Below are 23425 nucleotides of genomic sequence, written 5' to 3'. Positions count from 1 at the left end.
TTATTCCTAGTACGATAGCATATCTGTGAAACTGAATTTTATAAGGACCTAAAAAAACCTATCTGAACAATGTTATAAACTAAGTTGAAGATGTATTAGTCTTCTTTTTTTTAAAAAAATGTACATTCTGCACCCAGCATGGAGCCCAATGCAGGGTCAGAGCTCACAACCCTAAGACCAAGACCCGGGCCAAGAGCAAGAGTTGGATACTTAACTGACTGAGCCACCCCAGTGCCCCTTGTCTCCTCTTTTCTAATAGTACCCACTAAACGATTATATGTCCCATTGATGGATATTCTGAATACATACCAGGCATTTTATATACCATATCTCTTTTAATCTCCATGTGATACCTCAAGTAAGTTTCAATTTGATGTCAACAGAAACAAGGGTGTGGATACAAAATCAATAGCTTTGAAATTACTGCCAGACTGTCTTCCAAAGTGGTCATATAATTTCTCATACTAAACAGCAGTGAATGACAATTCCTGGTTCTCCACATCCTTTTCTGCATTTGGTATTGTCAGTGTTTGGGATTTTAGCCATTCTAACAGGTGTGCAGTGATATCTCACTGTAGTTTTAATTTGCAATTTTGGCTTCACTGGCAAATTCTACCAAACATTTAAGAAAGAATTAATACCAATCTTTTTAAAAGTCTTCCAAAAAAAAACTGAAGAGGAGGAAAAATTCCCAAACTCATTTTTATTTTTATTTTTTTGTATATTTTTATTGGAGTTCGATTTGCCAACGTATAGTGTAACACCCAGTGCTCATCTCATCAAGTGCCCCCCTCAGTGCCCGTAACCCAGTCACCCCATCCCCCCGCCCACCTCCCCTTTCACTACCCCTTGTTTGTTTCCCAGAGTTAGGAGTCTTTCATGTTCTGTCACCCTCTCTGATATTTCCCATTCATTTTCTTTCCTTTCCCCTTTAATCTCTTTCACTATCTTTTATATTCCCCAAATGAATGAAACCATATAAAGTTTGCCCAAACTCATTTTTAAAGGATTTGTTATCCAGATAACAAAGTAAGACAAGGACACTATAACAAAAGAAAATTAAAGGACAGTATCCTCGATTAATATAGATACAGAACTCTTCAATAAAATACTAGAAAACTAAATTCAACAGCACATTAAAAGGATTACACAGCATTGTTGAGTCAGTCTTATTCCTGGAATACAAGGATGCTTCTACCCATGCCAATCAATAAATGTGATATGTCACATTACCAAGATGAAGGATAAAAATCATGTGATCTTTTCAATAGATGCATTTGACATAATTCAACATTGTTTCATGATACATATTCTCAACAAATTAGGTATAGAAGGAATGTACCTCAACAAAATAAAACCATAGATGACATATAACAACCTACTCAACAGTGAAAAGCTGAAATCGTTTTCTCTAACATCAGGAATAAGACAAGAGAGCCCGCTTTCACCACTTCTATTCAACATAGTGCTAGAAATTCTAACTAGAGCAGATAGGCAAGATAAAGGGAAAAAAAGCCATTCGAATCCTAAAGGAAGAAGTAAAATTGTCCCTATTTACAGATGACATTATCTTATAAAGAGAAATTCCTTAAGATTCTGCACAAGACAGCTAAAACTAATAAATGAACTCAGAAAAGTTGCAGGGTACAAAATCTACCCACAAGATTCACCAGGGTTTCTATATACTAACAATGAACTATCCAAAAATACCTTAAGAAAACAACCCCATTTATAATAGCATCAAAAAAGAATAAGGTACTTAGGAGTAAATTTAACCAGGAAGTTAAAGATCTGTACACTGATAACTATAAAACATTGATGAAACAAATGAAGATGACACAAAAAATGGAAATATACTTGGTGTTCATGGATTAGAAGAATTAATGTTGCTACAATGTCCATTTTGCTCAAAGCAATCTACAGACTTAGTGCAATCCCTTTTAAAATTCCAACGGCATGTGATGTGATGAGCAACAGGTATTATATGCAACTGATGAATTATTGAAAATTACATCTGAAACTAATGATGTTGGCTAATTAAATTCAAATTTTTAAAAATTCAATGGCATGTTTCACAGAAATAGAAAAAAATAATCCCCAAATATTTATAGAACCATAAATGTTCCCAGAAATGTTGCTCAAGTAATCTTGACCAAGAATAACAAAACAAGGCCTCATACTTACTGACTTAAAACTTATACAAAGCTATAGTTATCAAAACCATATGACACTAGCATGAAAACAGAGACAGAGGCCAATAAAATAAAGAGCCCAAAAGTAAACACACACACACACAAATATAGTCAACTAATATTTGACAAGGGAGCCAAGAATACTAAATAGGGAAAAGATAGTCTCTTCAGTAAATGGCACTGAGAAAATTGGATACTCACATACAAAAGAATGAAATTAGACCCTTATATCGGACACAAAAATCAACTCAAAGTGGATTCAAAATTTAAATATAAAACTTGAGGGTACCTGGATGTCTCAGCCAAATAAGCATCTGCCTCCAGCTCAGGTCATGGTCTCAGGGTCCTGTGATCGAGTCCCACATCGAATTCCCTGCTCAAGGGGGAGTCTGCTTCTCCCTCTCCCTCTACACCTTCCCCCACTTATGCTCTCTCCCTCTCTCTCAAAGAAATAAATAAAATCTTGAAAGAAAGAAAGAAAGAAAGAAAGAAAGAAAGAAAGAAAGAAAGAAAGAAAGAAAGAAAGAAAAATCTGAAATCATAAAACTCCTACAAGAAAACTTGGGGGTAAACTCCTTGACATTGGTCTTGACCATGATTTTTGGAGGGATTTGACAACAAAAACACAGCCAACAAAAGCAAAAATAAACAGGTTGGACTACAGAAAACTAAACTGTTTCTGAATAGCAAAGGAAACAATAAAAGAGAGAAAAGGTAGGGACCTCTGGGTGGCTCAGCAGTTGGGCACCTGCCTTCGGCTCAGTTCATGATCACGGGATCTGGGATTGAGTCCCACATTGGGCTTCCTGCGAGAAGCCTGCTTCTCCTTCTGCCTGTGTCTCTACTTCTTTCTCAGTCTGTGTCTCTCATGAATAAATAAATATTTTTTTTAAAAAAAAGAGAAAAGGCAAATTATAAAATGGGAGAAAATATTTGCTAACCATAATCTGATAAGGGGTTAATATCCAAAATATATAATGAACTCATGTAACTCAATAGCTAAAAAAATGTAACCCAATTAAAAATGAGCAAAGGACTTGAATACACATTTTTTCCAGAAAAGAAAAATAGGCGTAGGTAAATGAAAAGGTGCTCAACATCAATAATCTTCAGGAAAATGCAGTTGAAGACTCCAACGAGATATCACCTCACACTTCATACAGTATTAGCAAAAATTCAAAAGGTAAGTAGTGATGAGGGTATGGAGTAATGATAAGGATATAGTGAACCCTTGTACATGGTTGGTAGGAATGTAAGTTGGTGCAGCCATTATGGACTACAGTATGGAGGTTCCTTGAAGAATTAAAAATAGGACTCCTATATGATCTAGCAATCCCCCTTCTGGGTATATATCCAAAAGAAATAAAATCACCATCTCAAAGATATAGCTATACTTCCATATTTATTGTAGCATTATTTACAGTAGCCAAGGTCTGGGAAAAAACCTAAATGTCCATCTAGAGATGAATAGATGAAAAAATGTGGATATATACAATATAATATCATCCAGTCTTTAAAAAGAAGGAAATCCTGCACTTGGGACAACAGGTTCATCTGAACCTGGAAGTGAAATAGCTAAGTGAAATAGCTCAGACACGGCAAGATAAATATTCCATAATCTCACTTATATGTGAAATCTTAAAAAAAAAGGGAGAAAAAAGTTTAACTTATAGTAACAGTCTGTTGAATGGTAGTTACTAGAGTCTGGGTGGTAAGGGGAAAAGGGAGGTATTGATCAAAGGGTACATGCTTTCAGTTATAAGATGAATAAGCTATGGTGATCTAATGTATAACAAGGCGATTATAGTTAATAATAATGTGTTATATACTTGAAATTTGCTAAGGGAGTAGATCCCAAATGTTTGCATTACCCACAAAAAAGTTAATTATGGGAGGGGATAAGTATGTTAACTAGTTTGATTATGGCGATCTTTTTACAATGCATACATATATAAAAACATTACAATGTATACCCTAAATATACACAATTTTTATTTGTCAAAAATAAATAATGCTTTAAAAAAAGGAGGGTCAAAAAAAAAAAAAAACCTGAACTGATATTTGAGCACTTACTACACCACAGTGGAGATGGAATTTTCCATTTGATTTCAGCCAAGTTAACTACTTACCAAAAATGGATAACATATATAATCAATAAATATTCTGAAAATAAAACTATGTCATAATTTAAATACATTTAAAACATATAAGTAATAGGTGTTAGGAGTATGATAGAGGAAATAGAGGATGTGGGCATTGATGGGGGGCACCAATCCAAGATTCAGATAGGGAGCCATGAAAGTTTTCCTAAAGGAAATGAGATCTAAGCTTAGACTTGAATGAAACATGAAAGAGGTATAATACACAAAAAATAAACTTAAAATGGGTGAAAGACCTAAATGTGAGACAAGAATCCATCAAAATCCTAGGGGGGAACATAGGCAGCAACCTCTTTGACCACAGCAACTTCTTGCGAGATATTTCTCCAAAGGCAAGAGAAACAAAAGCAAAAATATTGAGACTTCGTCAAGATAAAATGCTTTTATACAGAAACAGTCAACAAACTAAAAGGCAATCTATGGAATGGGAGAAGATATTTGCAAAAGTCTTACCAGATAAAGGGCTAGTATCCAAAATTTATAAAGAATTTATCAAACTCAACACCCAAAACCAAAAAATTCAGTCAAGTTATGGGCAGAAGACACGAACAGATATTTATCCAAAGAAGACATACAAATGGCTAATAGAAACATGAAAAAACTGCTCCACATCACTTGCCATTAGGGAAATACAAATCAAAACCACAATGAGATATCACCTCACACCTCTCAGAATGGCTAAAATGAACAATCCAGGAAATAGCAGATGTTGGCAAGGATGCAGAGAAAGGGGGAACCCTCTTATACTGTTAGTGGGAATGAAAACTGGTGCAACCACTTTGGAAAACAGTATGGAGGTTTGGTGCAACCACTTTGGAAAACAGTATGGAGGTTCCTCAAATAGTTAGAAATAGAGATACCCTACAACCCAGCAATTGCACTACTAGGTATTTATCCAAAATAAACAGACATAGTGATTCCAAGGAACACATCCACCCCAATATTTATAGCAGCAATGTCCACAATAGCCAAAATATGGAAAGAGCCCAAATGTCCATTGACAGGTGAATGAATAAAGAAGAGGTGGAATGAATATATATGTATACACACACACACACACACACACACACACACACACACACACACCATGGAATATTACTCAGCCATCAAAAAGAATGAAACTTGTCATTTGCAGAGATGTGGATAGAAATAGAGGGTATTAGGCTAAGTGAAATAAATCAGAGGAAGACAAATATCATATGATTTCATTCATATGTGGAATTTAAGAAACAAAACAGATGAACATAAGGGAAGGGAAGGAAAAATAAAATAAGATGAAAATAGGGAGACAAATCATAAGAGATTCTGAACTCTAGGAAACAAACTGAGGGTTGCTGGAGGGGATCTGGGTGGGGGAAGGGATCATTGAGTGATGGGCATTAAGCAGGGCACTTGATGTAATGAGTACTGTGTATGCAACTGATGAATCACTAAATTCTACCTCTGAAACTAATAAAAAAGAAAGAAAAAGAGGTATAAAAGTGTAAGGGGCACCCAAGAAAGGAGTTATTAGGACTCCCCACATATGAGAGCCAGTCTTCTTTGGATATTTCTCCTTTGAACCCTGCCTCTTGTTGGGGCAGGATTTGTAAGAATCTGGATGAATAACCCACCACTCTCAAATACAACCTAGATTCCAGCTTATTTATCACACTGGGATAAAACTCCCCTTTTCCCCATAGGACACATCTATCCCAGTGGGTCAGGGTCTGGCTATGGGAAGGCTTGGCAGGGGGAGGTCTGATCTCAGTCTGGCTAAGACAATAGAAGTACCTTTGGCAAATCTGAGAGTGAAAATGCCCAGGGTTTGCTAGCCTCTGGGACAAGAAATTATGGTAAAATGTAAAAATACTTCCATATCCTAATCCTTCCATTAGTTTATATGGAAAAGGGGACTTTGCAAATGTGAATAAGTTAATGATATTGACATGAGGAGGTTATCTTGGGTGGTCCAGATGGTTATAATGTAATCAGAAGGGTCCTTATAAAAGGTAGGCAGAAGGTCCAGTAAAGAGGAGATATGCCAAGGCATCATGGGATGAGACAGAGGGAGGAAAAGGGAGGGAGGGGGGCAAGGGAGAGAGAGGAGGAAGAGGAAGAGAGAAGAGGAGGAGGAGAGAAAGAAGAGGGGGGAAGGGGTTAGAGAAGAGAGGAAAGGGGGAGAGAGGGAGGAGGGGGGAAAGGGGAATGGAAAAGAGGGAAGGGGAGAGGGAGGAGAGGAGGGTGGAAGGGGAGGAAGGGAGAGAGGGGGAGGGGAGAAGAGGAGAGAGGAAGGAGGGCAAGGAAGGAGAGGGAGGGGGAAGAGAGGGGCAGGCTAGAGAGGGAGGAGGGGAAAGAGGAAAGAGGAGGGGGAGGGGGTATAGTGTGGAAGAGGGGAGAGAGTGGGAGGAGAGAGAAGGGGGAAGGGGAAGAGGTAGGGAAGAGGAGAGAGGGAAGGGGGAGAGATAGGAAAGGGGGAGTGGGGGGAGGGGGGGAGATGGGGGAGTGGGTCAGGTTATCTAGGTCATATCAGCTTTATTACTAACTTCCAGTGGGACCATGGAAAATTCTGACCATCTTGTGTCTCAGTTCCCTCATTTGAAAAATAAACTTAGTAATACTTCCAAATGGTCCTCATTTGTGTTCCTAGAGCCCCCTGCTCTTTCTATTTATTTTCTGGGTGAAAGGCACAGATATTTTTCAGGATTACACTGATAGAATCAAGAACATGAACTCAAAGATAAGTGGAATTGTCACTTCACACATACAAGGATATGGCTTTCTCTGGTATCCTGTTTCTTCTTTGGCCACTCATCTCCAGTCCATCCCAGTATGTAGCTTCTTCCTTTGTGTCTCTACTTTACATTCTCATAATACCCCTAAAAGACCGATAATTCTTCATGGTAAACCCTTTCATGTAATTTATCTGTTTGCTATACACTAAAAATTGAGATGCTTTAGGAGAAGGATCAGATTATGCGGGCTTTTTCCCATCCAGCATCCAGAATACTTCCCAAATCTTAGCATAGAAGAAAACTAAAAATAAATCTAATAAAAAAATTTAAAACTAAGGAAAATATTGGGAAACGAATTTAGAAATAACATAGATATAATAAATCTAATTCTTTTCTGCTGTATTAAATACTTAAAATATGTTCTTGAATTTACTGCCCCCTACACTCGAAATATAGTGTATTAATTACCTTTTTCTCATAGAAGATTACTGGGATTCAGGAAACTGCAGGGTCATGTCAATGGTTCCAAGGCAGGTATGTGTAACAAACTGAGCAAGGATATAGGCAATCTCCAGTGTCTACAGACCATGTTTAAAAAAATCTCTTAGGAGAAGGGGCTATGAATACAGCTTACCAACATGTTATCCCAGTAAAGTTATTTTAGGGTCAGGGGAAGGGTCTTTTGGCCTCATTTTTAACAAGTGGGCAACCGTGGTAGTGCAGACAAAAGGGTAGCCCCAAAAGTTCTTAGAACCCAAGCACTCCCCTGGACTTCCAACCCCCAGCCCCCACCCTCTGTCCTCCAGCCAGCACTGCAGGGTGACAGCTTAGCCAGATTTACATTTATGGCTGAGGATGCCACACTCAGGATAAGGAATAGGACTGCCGCCCAACCGCATAACAGAGTGACCCAGGGATTCCTGCTCCTGGTTCTCCCTGCTGCCCACCTCCACCCTCACCCTCACTACAGCTCACCAGCTCAGCCACGGGTCCTGGCGCCTGACGCGCACAGCTGCCTGTTAGTCCAAACCAGGGTCAGCAGCCTGGCTGTGGCAAAGAACACGGCTGGAAGAAAGCCAGCAGGCCAGTGAAGAGGGCTACAAAGAACACTGCCATATACTCCGCCCTAGCGCCCTCCCAGTCCCTCAATGAGCTGGACCTGGGCGCGCAGCGGTAGCGCGGGGAGACGTTCAGGAAGCGGCGGGGCCTCAGCGGCGAGGGCGCCGCCAAGTTCCTGCTGGACACCTTCAAGTACCCCGGCCTGGTGTATCACACCGGCGGCTGCCACTGAGGCGCGGTCCGCTTCGCGGTCTGGGCGCCCGCAGACCTGCGCATGGTGGATTGCAGCTGCAGGCTGTGCAGGAAGAAGCAGCATCGACACTTCCTCGTCCCGGCCTCGCGCTTCACTCTGCTGCTGGGCGCCAAGAGCATCGTCACGTATCGGTCCCACACGCACCCGGCGCTGCACAGCTTCTGCAGCAGGTGCGGCGTGCAGAGTTTCCACGCATCTGTCTCTGACCCCGGCATTTACGGCGTCGCCCCGCACTGCCTGGACAAGGAAACATTTTTACTGGAGGTAAAGCCCACAAACACGTGGAGGCTCCCTTACTATCCTAGCAGTACAGGCTCAGCTTTAAGCAATTAAGCAAATTTATCATTTAAGTGTTCTATGTTTATGGCTCTAGACACATGTGCTCCAAGTAAGCAAATCGTGGTTGTTAAATCTGTTTTTAAGGATTGCCCTGCAACCTCAGTTTTCCAATGGGTTAAAAAAAAAAAAAGTTGATTCAGTTTGTACAAAGTCTTCTTGTTATAGGAAAGGGGGCGATGATTTCCAGCCTCTTCACACAAGGGCGCTGAAACCAAAAGTCCTCATTTGTGGCCTTTTTTTTTTTTGCAGTATGCTAAAATCAATATAAGGCTATGATTTAAAAAAAAAGGCTATGATTTAGAAATAATATGGTAAATTTCGGAGAGACAGAAAAGATGAAAGTCTCAGCTAGAGCAGAAGTGAGGTGTGTAGGGCTGGGGGTGATTTCATGAAAGGCTAGAGTCACTATTTAACTTTAAAAATCTTGTATGGGGGCGCCTGGGTGGCTGAGTTGGTTAAGCATTTGTCTTCAGCTCAGGTCATGATCTCCGAAGGCTCCTAGGATGGACTCCCCTGTTTGGCTCCCTGCTCAGCGGGGAGTCGTCTTCTCCCTTTCCCTCTCTTTTTGCCCCTCCCCCACTGCTCTAATGGCCTCTCTCTCTCTCTCTCTCACTCTGTCTTAAATAAGTAAATTAAATCTTAAAAAAATAAAGATCTTGTGTGTATGTTATTTTGAGAAAATTAGTCTAGGTAATGCATTTTATATAAAAATAGTATATAGAAATTCTATGTAGAAAAATACATTATAATCAGCTTAATTTCAAGAAAATTAAATAACTGCTTAAACTGCATACAATTCCTAAAAGTTATTGCCTCCTTTTTTTTTAGTTTTCGTTTTAATTCCAGTTAGTTAACGTACAGTTTAATATTAATATTAGTTTCAAGTGTAGAATTTAGTGATTTAACACTTCCATACATCATCCAGTGCTCATCACAAGTGCACTCGTAATCCTCATCGATTTAACCCATCCCCCACCCTCCTCCTTTCTAGTAACCATCAGTTCCGTATAATTAAGAGTCTGTTGCTTGATTTCTCTTATTTTAACCTTTATTTGTTTTATTTCTTAAATTCCACATATGATATTGAAATCATATGGTATTTGTCCTTTTCTGACTTATTTCGCTAAGTATTATACTCTTTACCTCCATTCATGGCATTGCAAATGGCAAGATTTCATTCTTTTTACGGCTGAATAATATTCCATTGTAAAAGTATACCACATCTTTATCTATTCGTCAATAAATGGACACGTGGGCTGCTTCCATACCTTAGCTATGGTAAAGTAACGTTTCTATAAACATAGGGGTGCATATATCCCTTTGAATTAGTGTTTTTGCTTTCTTTGGGTAAATGCCAGTAGTGCAATTGCTGAATCATAAAGTAGTTCTATTTTTAAATTTCTGAGGAACCTCCCTACTGTTTTCCACAGTGGCTGCACCACATTGCATTCCCACCAGAATGCACAAACATTCCTTTTTCTCCACACCCTTGCCAACACCTGTTGTTTTTTTTTCTGTTGTTGATTTTAGCCCTTCTGACAGATGTGAGGTTGTCTCTCCCTTGTTGATGTTAATTGTGAATATTTGTAAATTAACACGTTTTACTCTTTTTTAAAAAATATTTATTTATTTATTTGAGAGAATGAGTATGAGCAGGGGGATAAGCAGACTCACCACTGAGCAGGGAGCCTGATGTGGGACTGGATCCCAGAACCCCAGAATCATGACCTGAGCCAAAGGCAGATGCTTAACTGACCGAGCCACTCAGGTACCCCACACATTTTACTCTTGATTCCATCAGGTTTGCATATTCATTAACTTCAGTAATAATGAGAAAATTACACTTGGCTAAATTTGGGATAAGCAATGCAAGAGGAAATTCCTATTTCCCAAATGAAGAAAATCAGGCTTAGAGGATTAACTTGTTGAAAGTCATACACAAGGATGCCTGGGTGGCTCACCAGTTGAGCATCTGCTTTCAGCTCAGGATGTGACCCTTGGGGTCTGGGATCCAGCCCCGCATCCCGCTCCCTGCAAGGAGCCTGCTTTATCCTCTGCCTATGTATGCCTCTCTCTGTCTCTCATGAATAAATAAATAAAATCTAAAAAAAAAAAAAGAAAGTCATACACTAAGTAAGTGGTGGAATGGGGACAGTCACCCAAATCTATCTGAGGTCAGCATCCATGTTTTTATAGTAGTAACTCTCTCTCCGTTTCCTGGAATACACATCTTCTGATACCTACCCCTTTGTCAGAAAATGGTGTGATTCTTTCACTGGGCTTGGGAACCAAAATTTCTGTTGAATACACAAGGAAAGTTGAATAATGTCATCCCATTCTTTTAATGGATCACAAATCCCTAAAACAATAAAAATGTTGTTTAGAAGCTAGAAGAAAAGATAGAAATCTTCCAAATATATTTAATGGAGTCCAACCCCTGATTCCAAAACCTGGAAGTCATAATATTCTACACACATAGAGAAATATGGATCTATTTTGCTTATTAACATAGATTAAATTTTTATCAATAAAGTTTGAATAAAATTCAACAATATGTAAAAATCTACCATACCCTGGTATTTTCCTGGTCATGAGAGCATGGTGTAATATTAGGAATATTTTAACCTTTTAACAATCCGTTATACCAATAAGACAGAGAAGAAAAATCATATAATCATCTTAAGCACTGAACAAAGAATTCGATAAATTCAAACTGCAGTTTTTCTTAGTTCTTGTTCAGTTCTTGATCTGTCATCAGCTGACAGAATAATGTAAAAAATTCTCTACTATATATGTATACTTATCTAAAAGTCTTGGGACTAAATATTTCAGAATTCATACACCATACATTCTATAAGATCCAGAGCAGGATCTGGAATAATACTACTACATCTAATACAACAATATTTCTGCAGTGAAACATATAAATAATCACTCTAAGATATATAAAGATTGCAGATAGCTTCATGCCAGTTCAGGTCAAATTTTATGGGCAAATGAGTCCGGGAAATTAGTTATCAAAACGTTTTCAATTTTAAAATTGCCTATAAGGGATTGTGAGTCTGAAGTATATGTCCATTCTTCTTGCCTTTTATAAAGTTTTTTCTTTTACATTAGCTTTTATTTGTCAATGAAGTAGAACATATAAAAAGAAGAGTACATAAATTATAATAGGCAACAACTTGATATTTTACAAAGTGAAAACAAGCAAGCACCCCATGCACCCTAATATTTATAGAAGCATTATCAACAATAGCCAAATTATGGAAACAGCTCAAATGTCCATCAATAGACGAATGGATAAAGAAGAGGTGGTATATATGTATATACAATGGAATATTACTCAGCCATCAAAAAGAATGAAATCTTGCCATTTGCAAGGACATGGATGGAGCTAGAATGCATTATTCTAGGTGAAATTAGAGAAAGACAAATACCATATGATCTCGCTAATATGTGTAATTTAGGAAAGAATATAGTTGAACATATGGGAAGAGGGAAAAGAGAAAAAAAGAGAGAGGGAAACAAACCATAAGAGACTTTTAATGATGGAGAACAAACTGAAGGTTGATGGAAGGAGGAGGGCAGGGGAGGAACTAGATGGGTGATGGGTTTTAAGAGGGGCACTTGTTCGGATGAGTGTTGTACGTAAGTGATAAATCACTAAATTCTACTCCAGAAACCAATATTGCACCGTATGTTAACTACCTAAAATTTAAATTAAAAATATTATAAAATACTATTATTAAAAAAATCAAAGTGAAAACATGAATCACCAAGATTAAGATATAGAACATTACTGGAACCCCCTGAAACCTATATTATGCCCTCATCTAGTCATTACACCTGACTTAAGCACTATTCTGACCTATAACACTATATATTCATTTTGCCTGTTTTAAAACTTTATACAAACAGAATTATAATTGGTTCCCTTCACCCTGTATTATGATTTGGTAATCTGTTTATATTTACTTTATATAGGGATATTTGCTTGTTTTGTGTCTGTATGTCTACCATGAGTAGAGAACACTGTATTCATTCAGCTGTTGATAGATGTTCAGATTGTTTCCAGTCCATGACTATTATCAATAATGATGCTGTGAACATTTTTATTCAGGTGTTTTGGAGAACATGTTTGCAATGCTGTTTGATATGTACATCGATTGGGTGGTAGCCAGAATTCTATGATGCCCAGTGACCCTTGTCTTTGCACAATCTCCTCCCATTGGGTGCAGATGATGAGCTAGCACTCCCATGATTATGTGAAATTATATAGTAAAAAGGATTTTTCAGGTGTAATTAAAGCTACAGATCAGTTAACCTTAAGATAGGGAGATTGTACCTGGTGGACCAGACCTAATCAGGGGAACACTTACAAGGGCAGAGGCCCCACCTGAAAGAGAGATTGGAGCCATTCGCAGGCATTCACAGGGGGCCACATGGTGAGGAACTGAAAGCAGCTTCTGGGAGAAGAGTACTGTCTCCGACTAACAGCCAGCGAAAGAAAGGGGCTCAGTCCTCTAGCAGCCAGGAACCGAATTTAGCTGACAACATGGATGTGTTTGGAAGGGACTCTTCCCTTTAAAAACTTCGAGAAAAGAGCACAGCAAGTCCACTGCCATCTCACTATGGCACAGACTTCTGACCTGCACAACTGTGAGCTAGTAAATGGGTGTGATCATCTATTCCACAACAACAGGATACTAATACAGATGTTGGTACCTGAATGTGGGGTGCCACCATTGCAAACAGCTAAAGATGTAGGCGTGGCTTTGGAACTGGATGGTGGGCGAGGGCTGGAGGAATTTTGAGGTGCATGCTAGAGAAAGCCTAAGTGGCCTTAGAGAAAGCCCTGATTGCCTTGGACAGACTATTAGTAGAAATCAGCTGAATTTCCAAACTGCTTTGGACTCTTAACTCATCTCTGCCTTCCATTCCCATCCCCCTGCCCCATATTAAATCATAATGTTATAGGCCTGTCCCAGCACTGTGTGTCAGAGTAAAATTGTTTGTCACTTTAGTGTCACTAGGGCCAGTTGGAAAGGGATTGTGCCATGGGAGTTGTACTGCATAGATTTTACCCAGAAAACTCATCTATGCCTGATTTAAATGACTGAGATGAGATTCTAGACTTTGAGCTGATGAGATTTAAGTGAGCATTTGGAATTGAGCTGATGCCATACTACTATGAGAAATTTGGAAATTGTGGAATGGGATGAATGAATTTTGTATGTGGGACAGACTGGATCCCTGGGGGCCAGAGGGCCCACTGTCCTAGGCAGAATTCTAAGATGATTCCTAATGACCTTCGACCTTGTATAATATGTAGTGTTCACTTCCAGAGAGATTAATCTGTGTGGGGGTGTTTGGAGGGATGAATGTGGCAAGGAACTATGAGAAATCTCTAGGAGATAAAAATGGGACTAAATGCTGTCAATACCCTAAATGAGCTAGGAAATATGTTCTTCAAAAGAGCCCCCAAAAAGAAACACAGCCTGGTTGTCTTAAATCAGCTTGGGCTGCTATAACAAAATACCATACACTGGGTGACTTAAACAAAAAGCATTTCATTCTCACAGTTCTAGAAGCTGGCAAGTCCAAAATCAAGGTGCCAGCAGTTCGATGTCTGATGAAAGCCCACTTTCTGGTTTGCAGATGGCCACCCTCTTGCTGTAACCTCACAGGCTCTGTTCTTTTTCATCTCCTTATAAGGGCACCAGTCCCATCATGGGGCCACAACTTCAGGATCTCATCCAAACCCATTTACCTTCCAGAGGCTTCACCCCCAAATACCATCACAATGGGGATTAGGGTTTGAACTTGCAGATTGTAGAGGACACAAACATTCAGTCTGTAGCACTGGCCAACTGATTTCTCAGGCTGATTTCACCTTGTGAAACCCTGACCAGAGAACCCAGCCAGGCCACACATGAACTTCTGAAACTACAGAACTGTGAGCTAAAAACAGACACTGTTTTAAGCCACCATGTTTGTGGTAATATAGTATGCAGAAATAGAAAACTAATACAGATGGAGTTGCTGGGTTACAGAAAATGTATAAACTCAGCTTTGATACTGCCAAACAGTTTTCCCCCACAGAAGTACCGACACTCCCACCAGCAGTTAATAGTTCCAGTTTCTATTTTCTCCAACTTTCAATATTGGTAGTGATTTGGGGTATCCTGGGAGATGTTTATAGATACTTCATTATTTAAATTTGCATATCCTTGATGACTGAGTTTGGGCAATTTTTATTGGTTAGTTGGATGTCCCATTTTGTGAAGTACCTGTTAACATATTGTGCCGATGTTTAATTGCATCTGCTTTTTTTCTTCTTCACTTATTTTCTTCTGTATGTAAGATATTTGTTGGATGTATATGGGAATACTATATGTGAGTGTATGAGTGTGTGTGTATAGTCTTCTGGAACTAGTTTTTGTGTATGAGTTGGCCAAATTAATTTTTTCCATATGGTTGGATAGCCAATTAGTCCAGTTCCACTTACTTTAATGACTATCCACTGCATTAGTACATTTGTTGTAAATCAGGTGACCATATATATGTGACCATATATGTGTCTGTGGGCTCTTTGTTCCATCAGTCTATTTGTCTATTCGTGTACACAAATCACATTATCTTAATTATTTTGCCTTTATAATGGGCCATGTAATCTGGCTGTGAAAGTCCATTAGATTTCTTCTTGATGGCTTTGGCTATTCTTAAACCACTGATATCCAAAAATATTTTGGAATCAGTTTACCAGTTTTCACTTACAAAAAACCAGCTGGAATTTCAACTGGGATTATATTGACGCCTTAGAACATTTTGATAAGAAATCTCTTTAATTTTAATAATATTGTCTTCTAATCCATAAGCATGATATATCTCTGATTCACCTAGGTCTTCTCTAATTTCTCTCAGAAGTGTTTTTTTAAAGATTTTATTTATTTATTCATAGACACAGAGAAAAAGGCAGAGACACAGGCAGAGGGAGAGGGAGACGCAGGCTCCATGCAGGGAGCCCGATGTGGGACACCATCCTGGGTCTCCAGGATCACACCCCAGGCTGCAGGCGGCGTGAAACCGCTGCGCCACCTGGGCTGCCCTCTCTCAGAAGTGTTACGCAGATTTCTGGGCAGCAATCTTGTGATTCTTTTTTCTTTCTTAAGATGTTTTTGTTTTGAGAGAGACAGCAGAGTAATAGAGCATGTGCACACACAAGCAGGGGGAAGGGGCAGTAGGAGAGGGAGAAGCAGGCTCCCCCCCTTATCAGGGAGCCCAACTGTGATTCCTTTTTTTAAAAAAACATTTTATTTATTTATTCATGATACACACACACACACACACACACACACACACAGAGGGGGAGACACAGGCAGAGGGAGAAGCAGGCTCCATGCAGGGAGCCTGACGTGGGACTCGATCCCGGGTCTCCAGGATCAGGCCCTGGGCTGAAGGCGGGGCTAAACCGCTGAGCCACCCTGGCTGCGCATGAGCCACCTGGGCTGCCCCTGTGATTATCTTATTAGATTTGTCCCCAGTGATGTTTTCTGATTCTATAATAAAAGGCATAACATTTTTTCTTCATAATTTTTATGCTAATATTTAGAAAAACTACTCAATGTTGTAATATTGACCTTATATCCAGCAATCGTACAAATTCACTTATGAATTCCAACATGATATATAATGTTTTAAGTAATTTTGTGTAAGCAATTTATATCTTTCTTATTTTATTTTTTATTTTTTTATTTTTTTGGTAAGAGCGGAGAAACCTTTCTCTAAAGACCCCAAGGCATTTTACATTTATACCTTATAAACTACAACTGGGAAACATCCATTTGCAAAACAGTCACTGGAGTGGTAGTGAGATTACCATGACCTGGTTAGTCAAACATATTGCCCTTTATATATGAGAAATGTTACATTATGATTATGATGCCCACAACTTTTTAAAGCAAATATATAAATATTTAGAAATTAATGCTTTGAGTAGAGTGTTGAGAATCAGGTCATAGAGGAGATGGATTGTTATTTGTAGAATATTCCTCCATGTAAATGAATTGAAATTAAAATTAAGTTATATAAGTTCTTTTTTAAAGATTTTTAATTTATTTATTCATGAGAGAAAGAGAGGGAGAGAGAGGCAGAGACACAGGCAGAGGGAGAAGCAGGCTCCATGCAGGGAGCCCGATGTGGGACTCAATCCTGGGTCTCCAGGATCATGCCCTGGGTGGAAGGCAGGCACTAAACCACTGAGCCACCAGGGCTGCCCAAGTTATATAAGTTCTTAAGCAATGACTAGAATATTTCATGTGAAAACATCTGTAGCTTGATTTTTTTAATGAATTAATTTCAAAAAGCATCTTTTTGCTGTTTAAAAAGCATAAGATCATCATAGAAAATACACATATCAAATTTTTAATAATAGTTATCAATCACTAGAAGGATTGTGATTTAAATTTTGTCTTGAACTTTTCTGAATTATCTAAATGCTCTACAGCAGAGTTTGTCAAACTGGACAGTTTTGGCATTTTGCATCAGATAACTGCACGTTGTTAGAGACTCTCCTATGCATTGAATTAACTGAGAGTATCCCTTTCTTCTGCATACTAGATGCCACTAGTACCTTTCCCTCTCTCCAGACATTTTCAAAATTCCCCCCAAGGGGCAAAATGCCTCTGGTTGAGAAAAACTGCACTATAGTGAATGAAATTCTAATATATGTAGAGAGCTTGGTAGATAAAAAATACAGAGATGTAAATATAGATCAGTAGATAGAGATACACCATGTACTTTTTGTATACCAAAGATATTTTCCCATGGTATTAAAATTTTTTTCAAAAACATCCTATAAAAGCTGTATGTTTATTCTATGGACACCCAATATCCTATTGCAAAGTGAGATTGTTTCAGATTATTTTAAATAAATGACACTATAAGAATCACCTCTGAGCCTATAACATTGTAAGTCTATGAATATTTTATTTTTAAAAAATATTTCTTTGAGGAGATCCCTGGGTGGTTCAGTGGTTAAGCGCCTGCCTTTGACCCAGGACATGATCAGGCTCCCTGCATGGAGCCTGCTTCTCCCTCTGCCTGTGTCTCTGCCTCTCTTTCTCTGTGTGTGTCTCTCATGAATAAATAAATAAAATCTTTTTTTTTAAAAAAAAGATTTATTTGAGGGAGAAAAACAGAAATAGCAAGAGAACACAGGGAGAAAAAGGAGAGGTAGGCTCCCCACTGAGCAGGGAGCCTGATGCAGGGCTCAATCCTAGGACCCTGGGATCAAGACCTGAGCCGAAGGCATACACTTAACTGACACAGCCACCCGGGTGCCCCTAAGTTATTTCTTTAGAATTAATCCCCAGAAGAGAAATTGTAACATTAAATGGACATGTTTAAGACTTTTAATTCTTTTTTTTAAGGTTTTTTGTTTGTTGTTGTTTATTTATTTATTTATTTTTTTAGAGAGAGAGAGAGCAACTGTGTGTGCAGAGGAGGGGGAAGGGGACAGGGAGAGGGAGAGAATCTCAAGCAAACTCTGTGCCGAGTGTGGAGCCCAGTGTGGGGCTAGACCCCATGACCCTGAGATCACGAACTGAGTTGAAATTAAGACTCAGCTTAAAACATAAACATTAAAATTGTTTTAAAAGTTCAAACAAACAAAAAGAAATAAAAGTTCAAACAGCTGTACTTTTTAAAGAAATATGCTCATTGAAAATATTTGGAAGATAGGCTGAGAGAATAAAACTCACCCTTCCAGATATTTTTTCTATGAGCACATGCATACACATACACTATCTCTAAACAAGAGCACAGAGAAAGAAGGATAAGGCCCTGAAGACACACCAACGGAGCTAAAGAAGAGAATTTAGGGACTTCCCTAACATAAAGTTTGAGATCTTTAGAGAAGAGCAAATCAATAAATAGAATGTCTATTATATGACTCCTTTATATATACTTTTCTATGTATACATTATTTTTCATATAAAGGATATATATATAAAAGGATATATATAAAAGGATATGTGTGTATATATATATATACACATATATATGTGTATATATATATATATATATATATATATATATATGAGGATAGATGAGAGTATTTTAATTATTACTAAGTTAGTATCATGACTAAGGCCCTGAGATCCCAGAAAGGAGTAAAGAAAAGATCTCAGAGAGTAAATTGAAATGACTCCCAAGAGGAAACTGGACTTATGAAACCGGTGAAAGGTGACCTATAGAATTAAGAGAATGGCTATAAGGTGAGGTTGGTTCATAACCCTAAATGACTGGGACAAGTACAGAGGGTATAGTGGCCAATATGGTCAGAACATGATCACCAATCTCCACTGTGTCCATAATCTGCAAGCCTTCCCTTTTCAGGAAGTGGGACCACTGTCTGCCCAGATACTGTGGCCAAAATCTAGGAGTCATCACAGATTGCTGTCCTTCCCTCATGATTTCACAGATATTTAAGTTTTCCCAGCTGAGGTCTCAGACAATGACATCATAGAGCAGAAACAAGCCATTCCTGCTCTACCCTTTCTGAATTCTAGCTTTATTTAATCCATGAATATAATTAAATGTATGTTGCTCCACAATACTATAGAATGGTAGATGACCAGAACACATTCTATTCATTTATTCTTCATTTTAAGTCCATCCTTACTTCATCATTATTTTCCACATTTTTTTATTCAAGTCCCATTCTGTCCTTCATAATCTTGTATTCCATATTCCATTCCATCTTTTTATGGTATTTCAAAATTTATAGTATTTCATAGTCCATTTATTTCAGGCCATTGCTTATTTTATTCCATTTTATAGTCTTTCCTATTTCAATTTCCTTCTATTTACTTATTTCACATGATACTCCATTCCTTTTTCATATAACATTATATTTTTCTGTTATTCCATATGCTATTAGATATTTATTTCTGTTGGGCATTCCATTCCATTTTGCCATTATATTTCATTCCATTTCCATCCCAATTTCCCATTTCACCTCCACTGCAGTCTCCACTTCATCCCATTCTGCATTCCCTTTCTAATCTTTTCCATTCTATATTATTTAACATTCCAAATACCATTCCATTTTTGAGTTGTGTTTCAGTCCAGTTACTCATCCGTCCCACTTAGTATCCATCCTACTCTGCTAAAATTGCTATAACAGCAAGTTTCAGGAGAACCAGTTACCAATACTTTTATCAAAGAATCACAGGTGTGTATGGCCTGTATCAAGAATTTTCTAGGAATTTATTCACAGTGAGGTCATATTTGAGGATATGGGTAATTTTTAGCAAAAAGGATATGTCTCACACTGATGTGTTTATAGAGTAAAAAGTTGGAGACGTGTTGATCATTACAGCAGTATTTGAAAATGTAAGCTTCCTCCATAAAAGGAATATTTTGTAGTTAACTGGCTTTGTGGAAGCCTATTTATTGTTATGGGAAGTGTCTTGTCTAGACCCCAAAACAGGTTACAAAATAGTATGTATAAATAATTCCATTTTATGAAACAATAACTACTAATTATTTTTAAATGGCCACTCTACCAAAAATAATTAAAGCATTACCAATATTTACCCATGGATATGTGGGAATTTAGGTTCTAGTTATCCTAGTTTAGGTTCACTTTGCTTTTCTGTTTTGGTTTCTGAGCACACAGTAATAATTTTTATAATAGTGACTAAAAATTAGTGTCTAAATATTAAACTTTAAGTCTGTGCATCACAGCATAATAGAGAACTGTAGCCAAGATGGAGACTGGCTCATATAAATTAATATACATGCATCAGTGGATTACTATACAGCCCATACAAATGATGATGTATATTTAAGGACCATGTTATCTTTAATTCGGGCAACTCCAGCTTAAGCCTCAGGAGATAAGGCAGGGGGAAACATGTTACTTCAAATTCCCCCTCTGGTACATGGCAGCAGTGCTGAACATCCCAAGGCATGACAGAGTGGGCCCCATCCATTTCTTGATTTCAGGTGGCTTTCAAGACTCCAGCCGGGAGGCGTTCTGGGACTGTCGATTCTGGAGTCACACATGGGCCCAGTGTCTTGACTGGATTCCAGGAGGGACACTCAGCACAGACGTATCTCCTGTTGGCCAGTGTGGTGTTTCTTTCAAGCCACTGCTTCAAAGTTTATCCACCAGAGTGATGCTGACAAGCTAAACTGATTTGGGGTGACTCAAATTGTTTATACAGACAGCATCGCCGCCCCTTCCCTTCCCTCGAAACTCTCTCTCTCTCTCTCTCTCTCTCTCTCTCTCTCTCTCTCTCTCTCTCTCATAGGGGTCAAGGTATGGATGGGGAATTCACATCGTGGAGCCTGCAGTAGCTCCACAATAGTGGAGCACTATTGTGGTTTGGCGCGCGATGGAGCTAGGTTGGCTCGCCCCCTTTAAGACAACAGTCATGTGACAACCAGCCGGCCAATCAAAAGCAAAAATCCGACCAGGGCACGCCCATCCTCCTCACTGCTTCAGCCAGAACTCTACCTAGGCAGCCCTCTGCAGCCACGCTTTCGAGTCTCTGAGCGAGAATCTAGCATTATGGCCACCCCATCGTCCAAGGAGAAGGCGCAGAAGCAACAGCTGGGTGAGGTGCCCCCAGGGCCAAAGAATGAGGTCGCCCTTGCTCCTGGCGATGCCTGCGGGGTCAGCAACCCCGATCCCGGTGCTTCGGTCCCCTCGGTCTCGAGCGACCTGTCTCCATCAGGTGGTGGTGCCCTGCACAGCGGCACAGCAGGTTCCTCTGCCTCCGCCCTGGCTGCCGTGGGCGCTATTTCGATCACTGGCGAGGGCCCATGGCTGCCCTTTATGGGCTGTGTGCTGGAGAGGGAGCGAGCTAACCTCCAGGGTGGCCGCAGTCCCCGCACCGAGCTGAAATGTGTGGTGCCTGAGGCAGGCCAAGGTCTCCAGACCTCACACGCGGGCAGCGTGGCCACCATGGTGCAAGCTATGAGGGGTGTGGGCCCCACCAGCGGGCCTCCGACCCAAGCCATGAGCCCAGGGAAGGGCCATGGGAGGGAGCTGACCAGCCACGAGGAGACTGCTGAAGCTCAGAAGCCTCCGCGGCGGCGCTGTCTGTTTCCTGGGCCTCAGTGCCCCATGCCTGTGCCACCATCTTCTCTGACGTCTCAGCCCCGCGGCCGCCGCCGTTCTCAAGCTTCTCCATGCGGCCTCGCATCCCAGCCAGGCCCTGCCCTCCGAAGTCAGGCCAGACCAGGCCCAGCTCTCCGCAGTCAAGCAGCCAGGCCAGGCCCTGCAGTCAATGGTCGTGGCACGCCGCCAGGCCCCGCCTTCCATGGCCATGCATCCGGGTTGGGCCCTGCTCTTCGCAACCGTACATCTGCACCAGGCCCTGCTCATCGTCGCCGTAGTGCATCCGCACCAGGCCCCGCTCTTCACTCCCGTGCATCTGCGCCAGGCCCTGCTCTCCAGCATCGCCATGTGCCTGGGTCGGGCTCAGCTCTCCGCAGCCGCCGCCATACTTCTTCGCCAGGCCCAGCTCTTCGCAGCCGCCGCTGTGCTTCCGTGCTGGGCCCAGCTCTCCGCAACCGCCGCAGCCACACATCCGTGTCGGGCCCTGCTCTTCGCCGCCGTACTTCCGCGCGGGGCCCAGCTCCCCAAGGTCGTGCTTCCGAGTCAGGTCCTGCTCTCCGCCACCGCCGTGCTTCCGCGTCGGGCCCTGCTCTCCACTGCCGTGCAGCCGCGCAGGGTCCAGCTTACCGCCGCGGTGTAGCGGCTCCAGGCTCTGCTCTCAGCCGCCCTGCTTCCAGTAGCCGTGCACCCGGGTCCGGCCCTGCCCTCCGAAGCCGAGCCAACCAGATAGGCCTTGCTCTCCGCAACAGCTTCCCGACTCCAGGCTTTGTCCTGCGGAGCCGCACCATCCTGAGGTCATCCCCTAGAAGCCACGCCTCTCTACCTGTGTCTGCTGGCCTAAGTCCTCCTTCTTCCCCTGGGTTAGCCTTACGAAGGCTAGTCTGCCAGAGTAGGTCAAGCTCTCCTAATCCTGAGGCTCCAAGCCTTGCTGCCCAACCTCATTGGCATGCAGTCCGTATGCGTGCCTCCTCTCCGTCACCTCCTGGTAGGCTCTTTCCTTTCTTTGAGCAGTGTGGTGGCAGTTCCTCCTCTTCCTCCTCTGCCTCTGGGTCTCCTGGCCAGAGCCCCTCCTCTTCCTCCTCCTCTTCTTCCTCTTTCTCTTCCTCCACTAATTTTTCTGGCCAGAGCCCCTCTTCCCCTATGTTTTGTGGCTTGGGCTCCATTTCCACTCCTAGTCCTGCAAGCCTGAGGCGTGCCTTGCTGCCGGAGCTTGATGCCCTGAGCCCTCTTTCTGCGGAAGAGCAGGCTGAAACAGGGAGCATGCCTTCCTCCCCTACACGTCCTGTGGTGTGACAGCCGCAATAGGAATTAGCATGTACCCACTAACCTGAAAGGGGTGCCTGTTCTGCAGTTATCTGTGAGGTTTACAAGTGTTCTAGCTATTAACCAACATAATTTTGATGCTATTGCTTGGAGACGCAGTTTTAAAGCATTTCCTTCCCATAATGGCACTGCCTAGCACTTACTTGCTATTGGCCCTTGATTCCAGGCCCACATTTTCCTCAAAAAGGCCTGCTTTTGCCCCTGAGTTGAGATTTCCTTTTTCCATGTTACCTTTAGATAATAAAATTTTTGAA

General features: G+C 40.8%; 1 protein-coding gene and 1 pseudogene across 1 annotated transcript; both read left to right on the top strand.

Moving 5' to 3' along the window:
* Window positions 1–3309: 3309 nt before the first annotated feature.
* Window positions 3310–8710, top strand: LOC121482505 (annotated as a pseudogene).
* A 12477-nt stretch (window positions 8711–21187) lies between these two features.
* On the top strand, window positions 21188–23141 carry LOC121482504 (EZH inhibitory protein). Its single transcript, XM_041740406.1, has one exon. The coding sequence runs from the start codon at window positions 21297–21299 to the stop codon at window positions 23139–23141; it is 1845 nt and encodes a 614-aa protein (XP_041596340.1). The 5' UTR covers window positions 21188–21296.
* Window positions 23142–23425: the final 284 nt, after the last annotated feature.

The sequence above is a fragment of the Vulpes lagopus genome, chromosome X, assembly GCF_018345385.1.
Source record: "Vulpes lagopus strain Blue_001 chromosome X, ASM1834538v1, whole genome shotgun sequence".
In the NCBI taxonomy this organism is placed as follows: Eukaryota; Metazoa; Chordata; class Mammalia; order Carnivora; family Canidae; genus Vulpes; species Vulpes lagopus.
The sequence above is the reverse complement of the archived record's forward strand: the minus strand, read 5'-3'. Positions and strand labels throughout refer to the sequence as shown.